Source organism: Leucopleurus acutus, assembly GCF_964270905.1.
Source record: "Leucopleurus acutus genome assembly, chromosome: 3".
In the NCBI taxonomy this organism is placed as follows: Eukaryota; Metazoa; Chordata; class Mammalia; order Artiodactyla; family Delphinidae; genus Leucopleurus; species Leucopleurus acutus.
This window is the reverse complement of record NC_139145.1, coordinates 17517845-17538098: the sequence shown is the minus strand read 5'-3', so window position 1 is coordinate 17538098 and position 20254 is coordinate 17517845. Positions and strand designations below refer to the sequence as shown.

Here is a 20254-nt window from a genome sequence, read left to right as displayed (position 1 = left end):
GCCAGAATCCTTAGGCTGCCTCAGTCACGTAGCATAGCCACCTCAGGAGCGGGAGTCCCCCACCCCTTTGGGAATAGGGAAGGTCCCACTTCCTATGACCTGTTCATTTGCAGACTGGACATGGACCAGGGGACTCTTTCTGATATCTGTGGGCCCAGTGGCCAGTTGACTTGCATTTGAAGCATTCCCCCTTGCTAGTTTTACCTCCAGATGAATGGTTAGACTTCCTTGGCTCCCTTGGGTTGTCCTGAGGTTGCAAGGCATGGCTGACAGCAACGGCCATCAGTTTAGTATGAGCACTAGCCTGCCTGTTTTCACATTGGTTCTCTCTTCCTCTTCAGCTTGATCTCGATTATTAAATACCCCAAAGGCCAGCTCTAGGAGTTGGGGCATAGGGGTTTGTGGGCATAATATCAGTGGCAGACTGGCTGATAAAATGTTGTCCCAGCAGGGATTGACACACAGGAGTGGAGGGATCAATGTTAGTAAATTTTCTAAAAACCTTCGTACCCGAAAGAAGACTGGATTTTCTTTTTCTTCTTGGGTCACTCCTTTAACCTTTTCATAGTTAACTGGCTTTTTTTTTTTTTTAATAAATTTATTTATTATTTATTTTTGGCTGCACTGGGTCTTCACTGATGCACGCAGCCCCTCTCCAGTTGTGGCGAGCAGGGGCCCCTCCTCGTTGTGGTGCGCTGGCCTCTTATTGCGGTGGTTTCTCCCGTTGTGGAGCACGGGCTCTAGGTGCTCGGGCTTCAGTAGTTGTGCCTCGCTGGCTCCAGAGCGCAGGCCCAGCAGCTGTGACGCACGGGCCCAGCTGCTCTGCGGCATGTGGGATCTTCCGGGACCAGGGCTCGAACCCATGTCCCCTGCATTGGCAGGTGGATTCTTAACCACTGCACCACAAGGGAAGCCCAGTTAACTGGCTTTTTGATACACTTTCTCATCCCTTCTAATACACATTGGATGATGTGGTTCCTGGCTTCTGTTCCCTCTGGGGGATTATATTCCCAACAGGGCTCCTGGCTTAGAAGAGGATCCACCCATGATGAGTAAGTAACCTGCAACTGAGAAAGCATTCCTAGAAATGAAGTCCGGCATCCCAGAGACATTCACCAGGAGGCTTTTGTCAGAAGGGGGTCAGAGTGTCCTCCAAATTCCCTTCTTACCTAATGGGATTTTGAGCATCCTCTACTCTCCCATTACCTAACCCGATGTTTCTGGTCAACCCAGTCCCTTGCACAAGGGGTGGGGGGGGGGGGTGGGTAGGACATTTGTTTCAGTGCACTGCCAGGCCTCTCCTTGAGGGGATCTGTTATCTATAAAGCTTATGCCTTATAATACGTTTCCTTATGCGAGGGTGTATTCCTCAAGATTGAGCGTCTACAAAGTTTATAGTGAGGGCTTCTCAGCAGCAGCCAGTCCAAAAGGCTGTCTGTAGCAGTGTATGGGCTGCCAAGGCCTGAAGTGAAGGGGGTCCTAGAGGTGCAAAAAAGGAACTCCTGGAGGAATTGAAGTTGGGTGCAGTAGAAAAAGCCACAGGGGTCAGGACCTCAGGGTCTAGAGGTGGGAGTATTCCCATAGGGGATTTTTGGACATAGAGTAAGGTGAGAGACCAGACAGCAGAAGAACCGAAAACCCTCTCCCCTATCTGCTTGGCAGCTATGATAAAATTGGGAAGAGCCTGATGATTCCATCTGACACAGGCAACAGTAAGTCTAGACAGTGTTTCCCGTGTAATTTAACCTACCAATGAACCCAGTTAGCTTAGGATCTGTCTTTGGGATGCTCCCAGGGCCCTTTGAAGTACCCCAAAGTTAGCTGGAGGTCAAAAGAACTTTAATTAGAATTTGGTATTTGGGAAGTCTGTCAAAAATTTCAAAAAGTTTTTTTTTGGCTATGCTGCACAGCTTGTGGGATCTTACTTCCCCAACCAGGGATTGAACCCGTGCCCCCTGCAGTGGAAGCATGGAGCCCTAACCACTGGACAATCAAGGAATTCCCTCAAAAAGCTTTAAAACACCTGGTCAGATAGGATCATAGGTCATTGTGAAACAATATTTATTCCTTGAGCTAAGGTGAAAAAAGGATTTCAAAAGTAAATACAGGGGCTTATTTCACCATTGGTGTCGCAGTGGTTGAGAATCCTCCTGCCAATGCAGGGGACACGGGTTCGAGCCCTGGTCCGGGAAGATCCCACATGCCGCGGAGCAAGTAAGCCTGTGCACCACAACTACTGAGCCTGGGATCTAGAGCCCACGAGCCACAACTACTGAGCCCACGCACCTAGAGACTGTGCAACAAAAGAAGCCACTGCAATGAGAAGCCTGCACACAGCAACGAAGAGTAGCCCCCCGCTCACCACAACTAGAGATAACCTGTGTGCAGCAATGAAGACCCAACACAGCCAAAAATAAATAAATAAATGTATTTTTTTAAAAAAGTAAATACAGACCACTTAAAGGCACTGAAACTCACACAATCTTTTATCAAAAGCAGCATTCCAGGAAAACTGTTCTCTTATGAGAGAGAGAAAATAAATCCAGCCCTGCATCAGCCTACTCTTAATAAAATCCATTTACCTAGTCAAATTTAATCCAACCTTAGAAAATCTTGACCATATACAAAACTCTTTTCCCAATGTCCCTTTTCCAACAAACCTTTTGCAACTTCCTGTAGTCATATTATTTTGTCCCTTATTCTTTTCCCATTCAGAAACAACCAGCTCTAGGACAAAATCACCCTTTTCTTTTTTTTTTTTTTTTCTTTCCCGGTACACAGGCCTCTCACTGCTGTGGCCTTTCCAGTTGCAGAGCACAGGCTCCAGACGCGCAGGTTCAGTGGCCATGGCTCACGGGCCTAGCCGCTCCGTGGCATGTGGGATCCTCCCGGACCGGGGCACGAACCCGCGTCCCCTGCATCGGCAGGCGGACTCTCAACCACTGCGCCACCAGGGAAGCCCTCTTTTAACAAAATGTATTTCCACTCCTCATACCTTCTTTTACTGAAAACGCACATCCTACTTTCCTCAAGCAACCATGAACTGTCTTTACATTAGCATTCCCTGATTGGAATATCCCATAACCTCTAGAAACATGCAACTTCCCAAAGCACTATTTCTTTGCTCAGTGGGGTATGTGGTACAAGACATGTGTTTAATAAAGCCAAACATCTTTAGTTTCCCCCTCATAAAAAGACAAAAGTTGTAAAGTCGTAAATTTAGATCTGTTTAGCAATTAATGTGCCAATATTTCATCTTATTTGAAATGGCCTAGATACTCAATGAATTCCTATCATTTAACTTAATATTGCTTCAAGTTACCAAAATGTGCAGAGACTATTTTAGATGGATATTTCCAAAACATAATTATTCCTATAGAGTTTACCAAAAAGCTCTTACCTCAGTCATATTTACTTAAAAATGTAATCATATCAGGTTATTCTCCCTGTTGACAGATTATATAACAGAAACAATATGCATTTATTGACTTCCAGTAACCCTAGGAACAATGAAAATATTATATTATTCTTAATGTTGATGACTCTAAAGACAGGTCTGTATTAAGCCCACAACCTTAAACTAGCTCTAATACCAGATATTAATTTAATATTGAATATTTCCCAGATCACATGAAGGTGGAATGTATTCTGGCGAGTTTTATATTTCTGAGAATGTATATACATGCTCAGTTTCCTTTAAGCCAATTAAATACAGCTCATTTACAAGTTAATGTTTACATAAAGAGAAACAGAACCAGAGATCTCATAGTTTTCCCACTTGAATTTAAAAAGGTCTCTTTTTTTTCCTCAGTCTGGGGGACTACAGATGGATCAGATAGTTCCTAGAGCCCAGGCAGAACAGTTACATTGCAAAGGCAGAGGAGAGAAATGCAAGCTCCTCTCTTTTTTATTCTTTTTAAAATCCCACTAAGTAACCCAAGGCTGGAGTCTCAGGCAATGTGAGCTGTGTTTGTATTTCAAGGCTTAAGTGCTCCACAGGGCCCACAATTTCAGCAGAGACTTGCAGGAGCGGTTGGACAGACAAAACTACATAAGACAAAGATCCTTTTACTCGACATGTACCACCGACAAAAACTTGACACAAACAAGAACTTTTCAGGATAAAGGGGATGGGAGTGCAGGTGTAAGGATCAAGGTGAAGGGAGGAGAGAAAGACTAAAAAAAAAGAGACAGCAGGAAAATAAAGGTGAGAATACTGGGACAATAGAACTTCCAGCCACTACATGATATGAGGTTTGAATTCTATCACTGTCATAAATCTCCCATCAGGGAGAGCCCACTGGACTAAGGTCTGCATGGTGTGAGGCGAGCCTCTCCCACCTCTGCTTGTCACCCATTGACGGCCAGAGGGAGCATGGTCTCACGTGCTGAGAGGAGTGATACTGTAGCTGCCCAATGTCCACTCTCTCCAAAGGATAAGACAGAGGAGTAGGAAAAGACAGAGAAAGAAGTAGAGAGATATAAGCAGAGGGAAAGGGACAAACGGGAGGGGAAAAGCATTGCATGAATGAGGGTACTGAGGCCCCTAGGGGCCAGAAAGGCAGACTTACCAAATGTGGTGACGAGGTGAGGTTCAGGCGATCTCTTGTCACCCACGGGGAAGCTGCTTTCAGTGGTCCCAGAGGTGACCAGATCCTCTCCCGTGAAGAGGGAGAGGTCCCATGTTGGGTGCCAGAAATCTGTTACTGGTCAGGGTTCTTGGCCTTCCTTAATCAATGGAAATTGATAAGAGGCCAGACAAGAAATTTGGGCAAGGCTTTACTGGGGGCCCTGCTGCAGCAGGGGGGCAGTGAAAACAAGTAACAGGTTCCCTTGCTCGCTCCCGGGTGGGGCTCGCTGGTCCCTTACATGGGGTGAGGTTAGGGGTGTGTCCGGGGGTTGGGCAGGAGGGGTGGCTTAGGTGGTCTGCCCACCCCTTTGATGGTGCACAGGGGGCATGTGCGGTACCCTGTTTTTGCTCCCGGCTCTTCAGAAGTGGCAGTCAGGTTTTTGGTCTTTTTCTATCTTGCTGTTCATAATTTGCCCCAACTGCCCATGCACACAGTACTTTTTAGTCCCTTGTAGTTTCTTCGTATTTTGTTGCTGGAGGAGATGTTTGTCCAGGAGCAAGCACTGCAGCAAAGGGTTCCAGGTCCCAGGTCCCAGCTTGTCTCACCTTTATTTGCCTAGACTTCTCAGACCTGGCAAAGGGACCTGAGGGGCCTCAAGTTAATGTGATTGAAGTCCAAATCTGGGTTTCGAGAGTTCACAACGAAAATGTTACTGAGAAGGGGCTGGGGGACCCCCTCACATGGCCTCCACCACAGAAGACGCGAACTCGCGAAGGCCCCAGCTTTGACCTACCTGAGGCCAGTGCCCAGGGCCGTGAAGTCCGGGACGCATGAGCCCACGTGGGGGCCGCTGTCCGGAGACAGGAGGGCGGGATCCCGGGCGTTGGTCCCCCACCCCGCCCCCTCGTGGTGCTGGTGGCAGGAGCGGATGATGCGGCCCCTTTAAATCCCGGCCGCCCCGCCCTTCGCAGCCGACTCCGCGGCGGCCCGGGATCCAGGCCGGGCCGCGGCTCTCACCGCCCAGCCTAGCCCAGCCTGGCCCGGCCCAAGCGCCGAGCCTAGGAGGTCCACTCCCCGCGCCCCAGAGGAGCCGTCAGCGCGGTGCCCGACCCAGTCCCCAGCCCGGCAGGCCCGCCCGCATCCCTGCCCGGCCCCGGGCTCCCAGCCCCTCCCCGCCCCGGGGCCGGGGCCCCTTCAGCCTCCAGGTCCCCGCGCCCCGGCCCCGGCCCCCCCCGGGCCATGCGGCCTCGGCCCCGCCGGCGCCCACCGCGCACCTGAGGAGATGAGGCTCCGCAATGGCGCCTTCCTGACGCTGCTGCTCTTCTGCCTGTGCGCCTTCCTCTCGCTCTCCTGGTACGCGGCGCTCAGCGGCCAGAAAGGTGAGCCCCTCCCCCGCCGTCGTCCGCCTCGCGCCCCCTCCCACACCTGGGCGCCGGCGGCCGGAGCGGGGTCCGGGCAGCTGCCGCGGAAAGCGGCCGGAAGCCGACGCGGGCGCCCCTTCCCCGCCCGGGCGGTGCGAGAGGACGCCCCTCCCATCCTCGCTCCCACTTGTTTGCTGCTGGAATAACGAAATTCTCCTCTGGCCTGGGCTGGGCCGCGCCGGTGAGCGGGAGTCGGGTGCCCCGTGCGCGCTCAGGACCGGCCTTCGTGAATACAGTTCTGCCCGTGTTAGGGCGGGTCGCTCCCTCTGGTGAGCTGGGGACCTCAGAGTTCTCAGAGAGGGACAGAGACACAAGGTCACAGAGGTGGCTGTGCCAGAGGGTCCCCAGGGTACCGCTCCAGGCACCTGGGTACACCGATCCTGAGACACGAGTGAGGAGGCAGCCAGACATCCAGGCAGTACCATCACTTCACACCACCTCTCCACCCCAGCCCACTGTGGGTGCGGCTCCCTGGGGCCTCCACAGCCCTCCTCCAGGACATCTGGCCCCAGGACTCCTCCACAGGGATGTGGGTGCTGCGGAATGCTTCCTGTGGCTACTGGCCCGGGGGGATGCATGGAGGGCCTCATGAGCGCCCCACCCAGTCCTGGCTACCGGTTAACTTATTTTGTGTGGTCTCACCTGAAGTTTGGTTAAGCTGGCCAGTCCACCGTCATGGCCCCTCTGCATCTGGCCAGCACACTTAGGACTGAGGGGGCAGGCCCCAGCACTGGCTGGAGTTGCTTTGTGTTGGTTGGGATGGCTGGGGCTGAGTGGGGCCTTGGCTGAGGGTTGAAGGCTGAGGAGGCGCTCGCAGGCCCTTGTCTACCCAGCCTTTAGCACAGGAGGCACCGGGAAAAGCTGCTTCCTTCCTGCCGTCTGGCTTTCCTGCAGGAGGCCTAAGCAGGATCAGGCTGAGGCCAACTGACCCTCTGCCTCCCTCCCACCTCCTGCTTCCCTGTTCCCCAACAGAGGCTGCGGGAGAAGCTGGAGCGTTTCTGACCCTCCAAGTCCCAGTGTCCCCGCCTGGCTCCTGCCCGCCTGGCTCCTGCCCGCCCAGCTCAGCCCAGCCCTGTTTGGGTGAAGGCCTGGGCTGCCCTAGGGGCTCCAGAGCGCCTGAGGGGAGACCCTCTAGGACTTGGTACATGGAGGGCATGGCTGGGGCGGAGTTCTCCGTAGGTGGGGTGTGTCACCTGGGGGAGGGCATTTTGGACCCTTGAGAGAGTGGCCATGTAAGCAGCCTGGCATGGAGGCCAAGGTGGGGCCATATCTGATGGGCTGGGGCACATTTGTTCAGCTGTGAGTGGAGCGATGACCCCTTGCACCTTGTCCTGGGCTAGGCCGCAGTTCCTGTGTGCCTCCTATGGCAGCCACTGGCCCTCAGCCAGGTGTCAGGAACTGCAGCACCAGCCTCCCACCAGGACACCTTCTCTGTGAGTCTGGCTGGCCACAGTGTCCAGGAGTGAGGGGGATACCCATGGCTCCATTTAGAGCCTACTCTCCCTAAGCGGGGCATCGAGGAGGGCCTGTGGAGCAGGAGAGCACCCCTACTCAAAGAAATGTGGGGCTCAGATGCAGGGGTCCTTGTCCCTTGGGTGTGGCAGTCCAGAAGCCTGTGTGACATGTGACAAGAGGGTCACCTGGGCCTTCCCCATCAAGGGCTGTTACTGTTTTGGGAGTCCCAGTAGGGTCTGGTCTTTGGAAGCTTGAAGAGAAGACTGAGTCTGGGCTCTTATATGAACCTTTCTCATTCTTACATTCAGATGACTGCATTAAGCCCATGGGGAAACCAGACTAAGTCTGAGGCCAGACTGGACCTTGGCTTCCAGCTTGCAGTGAGTAGGAGGCTCAGGAGAGGGCTGGCCCAGGCACCGATGCTTAGAGGAAAGGCAGAGGAAGCCATATCTGTAGGGAAGGGAAGAGGTGGGCAAGAAGCCAGAGAGGAAGGGAAAGCAGGAACAGGTGGCATCCTGGAAGCCAAGGGCCAGGAAGGACACATAGGCCTTAGCAAGACGGACCCTAGATACGGGGTTTCAGGCCCACTTTCATATCCAGCCTTGACCAAATTCATGCAGCAGTTCCACTAATGCTCAAACTGTAGCCCTCAGCCAAGCACCAGCTGAAGGTCTCCAGGGAAAACAGCAAACCCTCCAGGGGGGTGGCCTCAGCCACACAGCCCTCCCCAATGTCTAGGCTGTCCCCTCTCTTGGATTTCAGCAATGATGGATGCCTGTCTTGACCACTGGGAGGGCGGGTGCAAGTCCTGGAGAGGAGGTGAACACCTGCACCCTCTCCATGCCCCTGCCCTACTGCAGGACTTTTTTAAAAAAATATTTATTTATTTATTTGGCTGCTCCAGGTCTTAGTTGCTGCCCGCGGGATCTTCGTTGCCACATGTGTGATCTTCCTTGCCATGTGCAGGATCTTTTAGTTGCGACTTGCGAAGTCTTAGTTGCGGCATATGGGATCTAGTTCCCTGACCAGGGATTGAACCTGGGCCCCCTGCATTGGGAGCTCAGAGTCTTAGCCACTGGACCGCAAGGGAAGTCCCCTCACCGCAGGTTAACAGCAGACCTTTGCTGGGCCTGGAACCAGCCTGTGCCCCTCTGAGCCTGTTTCCCCTTCCCTAAGTACAGAGCACAAGGTCTGTGCCCCAGCCTGGCTCTTGAATCTGTTTCTGTAACAAAGAGAGAACCAAAGGGAAGACTGTGGTATCATGGGCTTCAGGTATCCTGATTACTCTGCCTTCTGGTGGAGGAAGGGGCGGGAAAGCCTCCAGTAGTGTGACCACAGCTGCCCCCAGGACTTGGGCAGAAGAAGGCTCCTAGGAAGGGAGGCCAGGGTAGGGAGCAGGCTGTGCCTAGGCCTTGGTGGTCAGGGTGATTCAGGTCAGCAGGGCCCACCGCTGCCACTGGCCTGTCCCCCTGGGGCAGGCTAAGGTTGGACAGAGCTCAGCCTACTTAAAGATCAGAGAAGGCCACGGGTTTGCGGGGGGGTGGGGGGGGACGACAGGGGCAGCAACAGCAGTCAGAGGGGGATGAGGTCTCCTTACCCTCCCTCCACTTCACAGAGGTCCCCACTGCAGGGAGCTGCCTTGGGTGTAGCCAGTAGCACAAGGGCTGCCCCTGCAAGACTCAGCAGCTCCACAGCACTGGGGTGGCATTGGGGAGGGCATCAGGGACAATAGGTGGGTGGGTAGGGACCCAGGCAGGAGGGAGGCCACCTGCCTGTGTAGGCAGCTCTGAACTCCCTCCTGCTGGGCCTCAGCACCTCCAGTCCCTCCTCCCTACTGGCAGCTGGGCAGGTGAGTGCTGGGGGTGGCCAGCTCCCTGTTCAAGGGGTCAGGTTTCCAGGGTAACCTGGCCTCAGAACCCAGAGCAGAGCCTCAAAGATCTGGTAACCTGACTCCTGACTCCCTCCCCCAGCAGGGCTGTCCCTGAGCACAGAAGCTTGAAGTGGCCTGGCCTTTGGCCCCATGGGCAGGGTGTGGGAAGGGAGATCAGGCAAGCTGCTAACTCTGGAGTGCCTCATCAAGGATCTGCTTGGCTCCCCTGCCCCTCCCCCCACAGCCTCTCCGTCCTGCGTAGGGGCTACCCCTCCCTCTTCCCCAGGACTTAGCACTTCAGCCTCTGCCCCAGCTGCAGAAAGGGGGTGTCCTGAGATGACCGAACTTTGCCTTGGTCATGACCTTTGGTATACCCGATTGTGGGGAGGTGACACCATCCCAGGGCATTCTAGTGGCTGTGACCACCCCTCCTCAAGGGATCAAGGAACATAAGAGCTGCCTGAGGGTGAGAGGGGAGATCTGGAAGGCAACTAGGCCTTGAAGGCTACATGGGTTTTCATCAGGCCCAGAAGAGAAAAGGGGATTCCAGTCAGAAGAGACAGCATGTGTGAAAGCATAGACATCAGACAAGGAAAAGGAGGTGTGTGTGATGGCAAAGAGGGCAAAAGCCGATTAGAAAAGGCCTTGAGAGTGCACAGCCTGGCAGGACCTGGCTGCCTCAGCAGCAGATAACGACGTTGTTGATGTTATTTGTCTCATTCTTGCTCGCTGGGCCCTGCCAGACCAGTGGAGCCAGGTGCTTGGCACCCTGGAGATCCCTCTCCACTGTCACGTAGCAGCCCTACCTCTGTGCTGCTTCTGGCCCATGTGCACCCCTAGTGCCTGCACATGGTACCCAGTTGGAGGTTCTGACACAGGCCCCCCTGGGGTGGCATGGTCTAGGCCTAGGACACATCTCCAGAGAAGCAGGCCTCAGCGCACTTAGAGCTCTTGTCCCCTTTCTGCTGCTGACTTGCTGAGGGACCCCTGACTAGTTTCTCAACTTCATTTGCTCCTCTGAGCATTGGGGGCTGTAACTGCAACAGTCCCCACCCACCCACCCCCGCTGGACTGTGTGAGATTGCAAATCCAGAGCTGGTGCCTAGTGTAGAATGACAACCAGGAGGACAGTGACAAATGGGTGCATGGGGCTCAGTACTACTTGCAGGATATGGGGGAGAGTCAAGGGAGGTTTTCTGTCCCCATGGGGCCTTGGGGATGGGGCTGCCTGTGATCTCTGTGAACGGGGATGGGAAGCAAAGTGCAGAGGCTGAAAGAAGGAACAGGGCAAGGTTGGCCTCAATGCCAAGGGCTCCTTGAGGAAGGTCTGGGTCCTTGTGCCCTGGGTGGGACCTTGGGTGCCCTACTTCCTGGAAGGAGGAGATGCTGCAAGGAGAAGCAAGAGGGGGCTTTGGGAGGAGAGGGGAGGGAATGGAGAGGATTCAGTCTGAGCCTTTTCAGCCTCAGCTTAGGTTTGTCTCACCTGGGGCTGGAAGTGGTCCTGTAGCCCTCCCACTTCAGATGTCTCCTCAATGCAGAAAATAAAGGGAGAGCACTGGAAAGGGCTAATTCCCCCAGTGGAGGCTTTTCTTCCCCAAGTGTGAGTGTCACTGTGACTTCAGAGTGACCCTTATGTAACCCCATGTGGCTCACATGTGGCAGGCGTATGAACAGATGTGTAGGCTAACACTCAAGGAGCAGTACCTCAGCTGTATGCTGCCCCCCTGGTGACAGCCTGTGTACCACCCACAGGCGATGTGGTGGACGTGTACCAGCGGGAGTTTCTGGCGCTGCGTGACCGGTTGCATGCAGCTGAGCAGGAGAGCCTCAAGCGCTCCAAGGAGCTCAACCTGGTGCTGGACGAGATCAAGAGGGCCGTGTCGGAGAGACAAGCGCTGCGAGACGGAGACAGCAATCGCACCTGGGGCCGCCTAACCGGTGAGCCGCAGGAGCGGGAAGTGGCAGGGGATGCGAGGCTGATGGCAGACCGCATTGTCTGACCTGTCCCTTCCCGACCCACCCAGAGGATCCACGCCTGAAGCCGTGGAACGTCTCGCACAAGCACGTGCTGCACCTACCCACTGTCTTCCACCACCTGCCACACCTGCTAGCCAAGGAAAGCAGCCTGCAGCCCGCCGTGCGCGTGGGCCAGGGCCGCACCGGAGGTAGGGGCGGGGCCCAGGAGTGGCGGGTGGTGGGACGACCCCCACGCAGTGCCCAGTACCAACCCTCCGCGTCCCTGCAGTGTCAGTGGTGATGGGCATCCCCAGCGTGCGGCGCGAGGTGCACTCGTACCTGACTGACACGCTGCACTCGCTCATCTCAGAGCTAAGCCCACAGGAGAAAGAGGACTCGGTCATCGTGGTGCTGATCGCTGAGGCAAGTGGGCTGGGGCACGGGTCGAGGGGACATTCAGAGGAGGACACACGGCACAAAATAACAAGGAGAATGAAAACAGCAACATTTCGGAGGAAAAAACTCTCAGAAGTTCAATCGTCAGTTTCACTCACAAACTTAACAATATAAAAAGTTAAAAGCAAAGACATTTTAGCGCCCCCTCGTGGAGATGCCAGTTATAGTCTGTCCCACCCCTTGGACCGAGGTATCTAAAAGGGCTTTTTCTGAGGCACCTGTGACCCCCAGGCCCAGTCTTACTTAGCCTTCAGGATGGTGGGCTCACTCCCTCCATGTGGGAGAGAAGGCTGTGTCCTTCCCTCAGCCCTTTCTTCCAGGCCATTTGGGCTGGCAGCCTGGCTCATGGAGGGCACTTGGTCTCCCCACAGACTGACCCACAGTATACCTCGCTGGTGACGGAGAATATCAAGGCCTTGTAAGTACAGACAGCCCGACAAGGCTGGTGGAGGGAGGACCCTTTGCGGGGTGTTGGGCAGACAGGTGCCGGCTGTGCCCCCCCCCCCCCCCGCAGCAAGATGCACCATCCCTCTGTGGGAAAGGGTGCTTCCCCTCTTGATGAAAGGGGGTGGGCATGTAGAGATGACCCAACCCCTCTGGAGCCTCAGTGCCTCAGTAGGATGGGTGTGGTGTCAGGGGATGTCTGCCTGGTGGGCCTTAAAAAAAGGACGGGGTCTAGCTAGCTCAGCTCTGTCCCTGCTCCAGTCCCTGGAGGCTGCACACTCACTGGGCCTTCCTGTCCCCCAGGTTCCCTACAGAGATCCATTCTGGGCTCCTAGAGGTCATCTCCCCTTCTCCCCACTTCTACCCTGACTTCTCCCGCCTCCGAGAGTCCTTTGGGGACCCCAAGGAGAGAGTCAGGTACTAGCACTACCCACCTCCCTGTGCCCCCAGCACCTGCCCACCTGTGCTAAGAACCTAGTCTGTGGGTGTATGAGTCCTGGGCACTTCCCTGCAGTGCCTCCATTGTTCCATTGGAGGACCCCTGCATGGGGGGGTGGGGGTCTCCTACCCACTCAGTGGCCTCTGTGGTAGCCACATTGGAGGTGGAGGGGGTCTGAGCTCTTGAGGCCCCTGCCCCTGGCCCACAGGTGGAGGACCAAACAGAACCTTGATTACTGCTTCCTCATGATGTATGCGCAGTCCAAAGGCATTTACTACGTGCAGGTGAGCACTGAGACCCTGCTCTGTCCCTTTTCCCCCTGGACCCTGGATGGGCCTGGGTGGCAAGCCCTGCCCTGCCCCTGTGCCCATCCTGAGTCCCGGCCCCCTTCTACCTACCCACCACTGTGCAGCTGGAGGATGACATCATAGCCAAGCCCAACTACCTGAGCACCATGAAGAACTTCGCACTCCAGCAGCCCTCCGAGGACTGGATGATCCTGGAGTTCTCCCAGCTGGGCTTCATTGGTGTGCCACCCCCCTCCCTGCCCTGCTGACCTAACCAAAATATCTCCATCCAGCCCACTTCTGCCTCTGTCATCATCTCTCAGTCCCACGCCCTGTTCCGAGCCCTAGTACCATGCAGTGTCGTGCTCTGAGCCTTTGCCTGGAGTGCCCGCTGCAGCCCCACCTGGCCTGTTCCTGCCTGCCCTCTGCATCGGGATGTTTGGGCTCACCATCCCGTCTGCTCTCTTGTTACCTGCACCTGCCTGCAGCCAGCCAGAGGTTTTGCTGTGGGACCCTTCCCAGAGTCCCCCACAGGGACTAAGAGGAAGTAGGGCAGGGCAGAGCTGCCTACTCAGCACCCCTTTCCCTCCAATCCCACCCCCAGGGAAGATGTTCAAGTCACTGGACTTGAGCGTCATTGTGGAGTTCATCCTCATGTTCTACCGGGACAAGCCCATCGACTGGCTCCTGGACCATATTCTGTGGGTGAAGGTCTGCAATCCTGAGAAGGATGCGGTGAGCAGAGCCTGCGCAGAGGCAGGAGGGGGCGGTGGAGCAAGCAGCCTCCAGTAGGGACTGTGTCGGTGACCATGCACCTGACAGGAGGAGACTGCGCTGCTGGCTGGAGGAGTTTCTGTCTTCAGAGGTAGAGTTGAGTTGAGCCCTAGCGTGTGTCACCCTCCCTCCACAGAAGCACTGTGACCGGCAGAAGGCCAACCTGCGGATCCGCTTTAAGCCATCCCTCTTCCAGCACGTGGGCACTCACTCCTCACTGGCGGGCAAGATCCAGAAACTGAAGGTGGGCAGTGCCACACTCAAGCCTAGTTGAGTACAGCAGAGCCTGGGCTGAGGTTGGACAAGGAGGTAGCAGGGCAAGTCCAGGGCCCACCCTAACACCATTGTCCCTCCTCCACTGTAGGACAAGGACTTTGGGAAGCAGGCACTGCGGAAGGAGCATGTGAACCCGCCAGCGGAAGTGAGCACGAGCCTCAAGACATACCAGCACTTCACCCTGGAGAAGGCCTACCTGCGCGAGGATTTCTTCTGGGCCTTCACGCCCGCTGCAGGGGACTTCATCCGCTTCCGCTTCTTCCAGCCACTGCGACTGGAGCGGTCAGTGCCAGCGCCCACAGGTCCACCTTGGGGGAGGAGCAGGGTGGCTACCAGGGTAGAGGCCTACCACAAATTTCTGAACCTGCAGATTTCCCTCTGTGACCCTCCCCTGCAAATTACTTAACCTTATTAAGTTTTCTTATCTGAAAAGTGGGGCTCAGAACAGTAGTCACTTTGTAAAGACTAAGTCCAGCAGTGCCCACAGGAGCTCAGTGACATTGCCCATCACCATTGTCCTTACAAGTAAGGCCCTGGTTGCCTTGCACAGTCCAACGGCTGCCCCGGGTGGTGCCCAGCCTCACCCAGTACCTCAGGGCCCACCTACTGCACTCCTAGCCCAGGCCTGGCCTTTCTCTGCTGGGTAGTGTGCCTGGGCAGTGCCCCACCCCTGCAGCAGCTCACAGGCCTGTCTGGCCACAGGTTCTTCTTCCGAAGTGGGAACATTGAGCACCCAGAGGACAAGCTCTTCAACACATCTGTGGAGGTGCTGCCCTTTGATGTGAGTGTAGTAGCAGGTGGGTGTGTACTGAGGCCTGCCCCTTCCACAGCCACTGGCTTCAGCCCCTTGATTTTGTCCCCAGAACCTCCAGTCAGACAAGGAGGCCCTGCAGGAGGGCCGTTCAGCCACCCTCCAGTACCCTCGGAGCTCTGATGGCTACCTCCAGATCGGTGAGTGAGGGGCAGTCAAGTGGAGGTGAGGGGAGAGGCAGGAGTCTTGGGACAACCTCTCATTGCTGCACTCCCCCAGGCTCTTTCTACAAGGGTGTGGCACAGGGAGAAGTGGACCCAGCCTTTGGCCCCCTGGAAGCACTGCGCCTCTCCATCCAGACAGACTCGCCGGTGTGGGTCATTCTGAGTGAGGTGATATAGGGCAGGGCTGGGTACAGGGAATGGGGAGCTGTACCAAATAGCTAGACCAGGGCTGCTCTCTGAGACCCCAGCTGACACTGAGCCCTGCTCTTCCAGATCTTCCTGAAAAAGGCTGACTAAGCCAAGGGCTTCTGAGGGTGCGTTTTGGCTGGCCCTGAAGCCCACGAGACCTGGGATGTCGTCGCCGCTGCCCCCGGAGGGCCAGGCGCGGCCACCCCAGTCTGAGGAGTTCTGCCTGGCACCCCACTCCATTGGCCTGGGGTGGCCGCTGGCCCGGAGGCCCCAGGAACTGGTGCTGCCCCGCCCGCCGGCCGCGGGGAAGAGGCAGGAGGCCCCCACACTGTGCCTGAGGCCGGTCCGCGCCGCCCGGAACCGTTCGCATCCTGGCCCCCTTGAGCCAGACCTTTATAGAAGAGCCTTTTCCTGGGCGCCCACTGTCTCCGCGCGAACACTGGAATGCATATACTACTTTATGTGCTGTGTTTTTTATTCTTGGATACATTTGATTTTTTTCACGTTAAGTCCACATATACTTCTATAAGAGCGCTCCTTGTAATAAAGGGTTAATGAAGTGTGTGCCTGCTCCAAGCTCACAGCCTGGCGCCTAGCCGCCCAGCGATACCACCCGGCGACCCCGCCCTCCGCGCAGTTCCGCAGGACCTCGCTCGCATTCTCTGGGAGGGTCCCGGCGCCCGGTCGGTAACTCGCTGATGGAGCTGGTGCGGAATCTGGGTCCACGCCCCCAAACCGCCCCCACTTCCGTGATAACCCTCCTCGGAGCGCGCCCCCTAGCGCCCATCATACCTCCCCAAGTGCCTGCAGCCGCCTCTCACCAAAGGCATCCCCCCACCTCCTCCTCCCACTCCTTCCTGGGTCTCAGTCCCACCTTTTCCGCCGTCTCCAAGGCCCTGCTCCTGTCCCCAGTCTGTGACTCATTTTAGGTCCTCCCATCCATCTCAGGGCCTTTGTTTTTGCCCTGCTTTGAAAGCTCCTCTGCCTGCTCAGCTAAAAGTCACCTTTTTAGGGACTCTTCCCGGCCAGCAGGCCTTCCTCAGATCTGGTCCCCCGAGACACTAGGACGTTTACTGGAGAGCGCCTCTTAAAACTACATTGATTAAGTTCATCGTCGTTCTCCGCGGGCCGCAACAGGTTGCCCTGAACACTGCATTGTTCTAGATGCCGGTAACCGAGTACCGACCCAAAAAAAGCCCCTCGTATCGGCTGTGAAGTCCAGGGTATGAGGAATAGGGCGGCTGAGGGTCAGTGGAGAGGCAGGCCTCATAGGAGGGGGACAGGCGAGGAGAGAGCTGACCGCAGGGAGGAGGAGCCGTGGGGTGAGCCCCGGCGGGAAAGGATGTGTGACTAGCAGCGTGGGGGAGCAGGGCGGGAGAGGACCGGACCCAGGGCCCGATCGAGCCCCTGCCCGAGAGAGGCCTCTTCCCTTCCGCAGCCCGACAGACTGCTGTGGCCTGAAGCTAGGCCCCTCCAAGCTCTACAACCCGCAGGGCGCAACCCACTCCAACCCAGACAGTGCACTCGAGATCACGCTTTAATGAGAGACTGGAATGGGGGCGAGCACCCTCCCCCGTCCTCCAGGAGGCTCCGCCCACCCGGCGTCCTCCGTCTCAGGCCTTCTGCAGCAGTTTCTGGAACTGTCCGAGGAGCGCGGCCGGGAGGAAGTGGGCGAGTAGGCCAAGCGCCGCCAACGCCACAAGAAGCCAGAGCGCGTACGCGCTCGCGTACAGCGGGGCCAGCCTGCGGGCAGTGCTCAGCGGGGGCGGGGCGGGGGCAATGGCCCCACCCCAACCCTACGGCCCGCCTCCACCAGGGCCCGCCCACCTGCCCCCAAAAGGGAACCGCCTCCAACCAGTCTCCTGGTCCCGCCCGGCATCCGCTTGCGGCCTCTGCGGTCAAGACCCTGCCCACAAGCCAAGCCACCTTTCCCCGCCCCGGTGGACCTCCCGGGAGCCCCGCCCCGGTTCTCACCTTTGCTGCGCAGATCTCGCGTAGCCCTGAAAGTAGCGGAGGCGCGCGAACAGGTATACCAGGCCACACAGTGCTGCCGCCCCTGGGAAAGGGGAGGGCGGGGTGGGGTGAGCCCGCTGATGCGGGGACCCCCGTGGCTCTAGTGCGTGCGCCCCTGGCCCGCTCTCAGACCTTCGTGAAAGAAGATGCCGGCGACCCAGAGCGTGGCGAGGAACAGCGGGAAGTACTCGCTGCAGTTCACTCTGCGGTGGGGGAGGAGCGGCATAAGGGCGCCGGCCTGGGGCCTCCGAGCCTGACCGCCCGGGGCTGCCTAGATCCCTGCCCCGCGCCCTCCCACCGCGCCTCACTGGGCTCGGTAGATGCGCTGGAACTCCGGCGGGCCGGTGGTAAGCGGCGGAGACACGTGGAAGGCCCTGCGCGCCGAGATCACCTGCAGCGAGAAGTAGGCTGGGGGAGGAGGTGTTGCCGGAGTCAGATCTGGCACCCAGACTCCCGGCCCCGCCTCCAGTCTGGCCGCGCATCTTTTCTTTTCCCAGCTCCACACCCTGCTCGTCACGACTCCCCTTTAAAAGCCCGACCAAGGGGACCGCCAGCCCCTGCTCTTCGAGCTTGCCCTGTGTCCACGACACTCAGTGGGGAGGGCAGGGTGCCGGCCTGGGGCTCTGAGAGGCCCTGTCCAGCCCAGTGAGTGTAAGGGAAGGGATGACACGTCACAGGACACCTGCCCGCAGGACTTTGCTCCTGAATCATTTCACTTGCAAAACACAGGCAAATGTCCAACTCCCACCCTCTAGGCCTGGACTTTGGCCCAGGTCCCTGGAATGGGAGTGCCACCTGAGGGCAGAGTTGGCTGCATCCTTCCAGGTACAGAGGATCACACACCCTGTGGCCAACTGTCCCTGCTCCGCCACCCACAGAGCTCACCAGGAGGGACCTCCCGACCAAGCCTGGGTCGCTGTGCCTCCAAACTGTGGTGTGGGTTCCTGCCTCAGTTTCTCTGTTCAGGCTCTGCCTCAATCTGACAGACACCCTCTCCTCTGCCCCCAGGTGGTTAAGGCTGGGACTATTCTAGTCCAACCCCAAGCCACCAGGGCTCTGCCCCTCTCCCTTCCAACATGGGTGGGTACAGAGGGTGGGCTGGCCCTTGAGGGTCTGAGTGCACAGGAGCCCTTCACTTCGCCTGAGGCCAGGTGCCCACCACACAAACAGTCCCAGTACTGGGTGTCTCCAACTATCTTCCTGCAAGTCCCATGGCCCTGGTGCCCTTGGTGCCAGGCCCTCTGCAGACATATCCCAACCTTAGCGCACTGTGGATACCAAGGGTAGCCTTGCCAGCACAGTGTATGTGAAGAAGGGCTGAGGGCCAAGCTTACTGGTATGGCTGGAGATCAAGTCAGCCTGTCTGCTCAGCCACTCCAGGGCCCCTGCCCCAGGCTGTGTCTCGTCCTAGCCCATACAGTGTGAGGCAATGGTGTCCTCCAAAGCCAGAATATCTATCCCAGGAATGTGTCTCTAGGGCTGGTCTGAGAAGGGCACCAAACAGGCAACTTTGGGGGCCAAAAAGCAGGTTTCAACCCTGTCTAGCTCCACATGGTTCCAGCATAGAGAGGGTGACTTTGAAGGCAGGCCCAGGGGATGGGGCCCTCCCACTGGGACACCCAGAGAGGGGACCGCTGGGGAGGGCAGGGATCAGATGGAGTAGGGCTGCATCAAGCCCATGGCTGTCCCACTTCTGTACTCACCATCAGAACACCCATTCATCCTGGCACCCTGCCCCCCTGCTCAGGCCCTAGAGCCCAACATAGCTGGATGCCCCACCTGCTCCCTGAAAGCCCCTGCCCTCCTCCAGGGTTCTTTATGCTGGCTGAGGTGCCACCCTCCAACCCCAAGCCAGGCAGCCCACATGCCTACCTCAGTTGTTCCTCAGGGGCCATTTTCCATTTCGCTGCCCATCCCCTAGGTTGGGTACCTCAGCCTTGGTCCCTGCTCAGGGTTTCACAGTTTGCCCTGCAGACACCCCTCCAGGGCTTCCCCCTCCCCACTTGGGGAAAATGCAAGCCCCTCAGCCCTCTGGTGGGGGGCAGAAGAGCTTTCATACCAGGAGTCTGGGCTGTCCCTCACCTGGGCCTGGACCCCAGCACCTCCCCAGTGCCTAGAGGGCAGAAGGCAGACTGCGGGGGTCCGAAGCCCACCCACTGCCAGAGCAGAAACCAGCCCACCTTGCTGCAAGACTCCCAGGAGGGTGACAGAGGCCAGAAGAGCCACTTCGTCCTTCATGGTGGCGGTGGCTCTGTCGGGCCAGGCTGGACTCTGAGAGGGCTAGCTGTGGGGCTCTTATCACCCTTGTCTGCTGCTCAGAGGCTGACCCAGAAGAGGAAGAGTGGCGCGCTCTCCCCGCCCCTTCTCAGTGGAGGGGGTTGGGGAAGGGGGCGTGACCATTGCCTGAGAGACCTGGGGAGCCTGGTCAGGCTGAGCAAGTGGAAACCAGGGCCAGAGCTTCCCTGGTGACGCAGTGTTAAGAATCCGTGAACACAGCCTGCAGGGGGTTAGTGCACCACGGCTAGCCCGGAGGGAGTCCGGGGAAAAGTCTGGACCTGCCGAAGAGGCAAGAGACTTTTTCTTCCCTCTTTGTTTCCTGGTGCGCGAGGAGAGGGGATTAAGAGCGCTGCTTAAAGGAGCTCCAGAGACCCGCGGCTAACAGCGCAGACCCCAGAGACGGGCATGAGACGCTAAGGCTGCTGCTGCCGCCACCAAGAAGCATGTGTGCGAGCACAGGTCACTATCCACACCCCCCTTCCGGGGAGCCTGTGCAGCCCGCCACTGCCAGGGTCCCGGGATCCAGGGACAACTCCCCTGGGAGAACACACAGCGCGCCTCAGGCCGGTACAACGTCACGCTGGCCTCTGCCGCCGCAGGCTCGCCCCGCACTCCGTACCCCTCCCTCCCCCCGGCCTGAGTGAGCCAGAGTCCCCGAAGCAGCTGCTCTTTTAACCCCGTCCTGTCTGAGCGAAGAACAGACGCCCTCTGGCGACCTACATGCAGAGGCTGGGCCAGATCCAAAGCTGAGCCCCTGGAGCTGTGAGAACAAAGAAGAGAAAGGGAAATCTCTCCCAGCAGCCTCAGAAGCAGCGGATTAAAGCTCCACAATCAACTTGATGTACCCTGCA

At 57.3% G+C, this 20254-nt stretch overlaps 2 protein-coding genes across 2 annotated transcripts; one reads left to right on the top strand and one right to left on the bottom strand.

Annotated features, from left to right (window-relative positions):
- The first annotated feature begins 5562 nt into the window (after positions 1–5562).
- Positions 5563–15673, top strand: MGAT4B (alpha-1,3-mannosyl-glycoprotein 4-beta-N-acetylglucosaminyltransferase B). Its single transcript, XM_082835583.1, has 15 exons — positions 5563–5950; positions 11070–11255; positions 11342–11482; positions 11563–11696; positions 12101–12147; positions 12477–12590; positions 12821–12896; positions 13025–13139; positions 13504–13634; positions 13810–13917; positions 14038–14231; positions 14652–14730; positions 14813–14900; positions 14980–15092; positions 15198–15673. Exons 1-15 carry the CDS (start codon positions 5854–5856, stop codon positions 15219–15221), a joined length of 1647 nt encoding a protein of 548 aa, XP_082691709.1. The 5' UTR covers positions 5563–5853; the 3' UTR covers positions 15222–15673.
- A 980-nt stretch (positions 15674–16653) lies between these two features.
- LTC4S (leukotriene C4 synthase) lies at positions 16654–19421 on the bottom strand. The gene is made up of 5 exons (XM_082834864.1): positions 19307–19421; positions 17435–17534; positions 17259–17329; positions 17088–17169; positions 16654–16856 (listed from the first exon to the last, which is right to left on the bottom strand). Exons 1-5 carry the CDS (start codon positions 19362–19364, stop codon positions 16727–16729), a joined length of 441 nt encoding a protein of 146 aa, XP_082690990.1. The 5' UTR covers positions 19365–19421; the 3' UTR covers positions 16654–16726.
- Between the last annotated feature and the right edge of the window lie 833 nt (positions 19422–20254).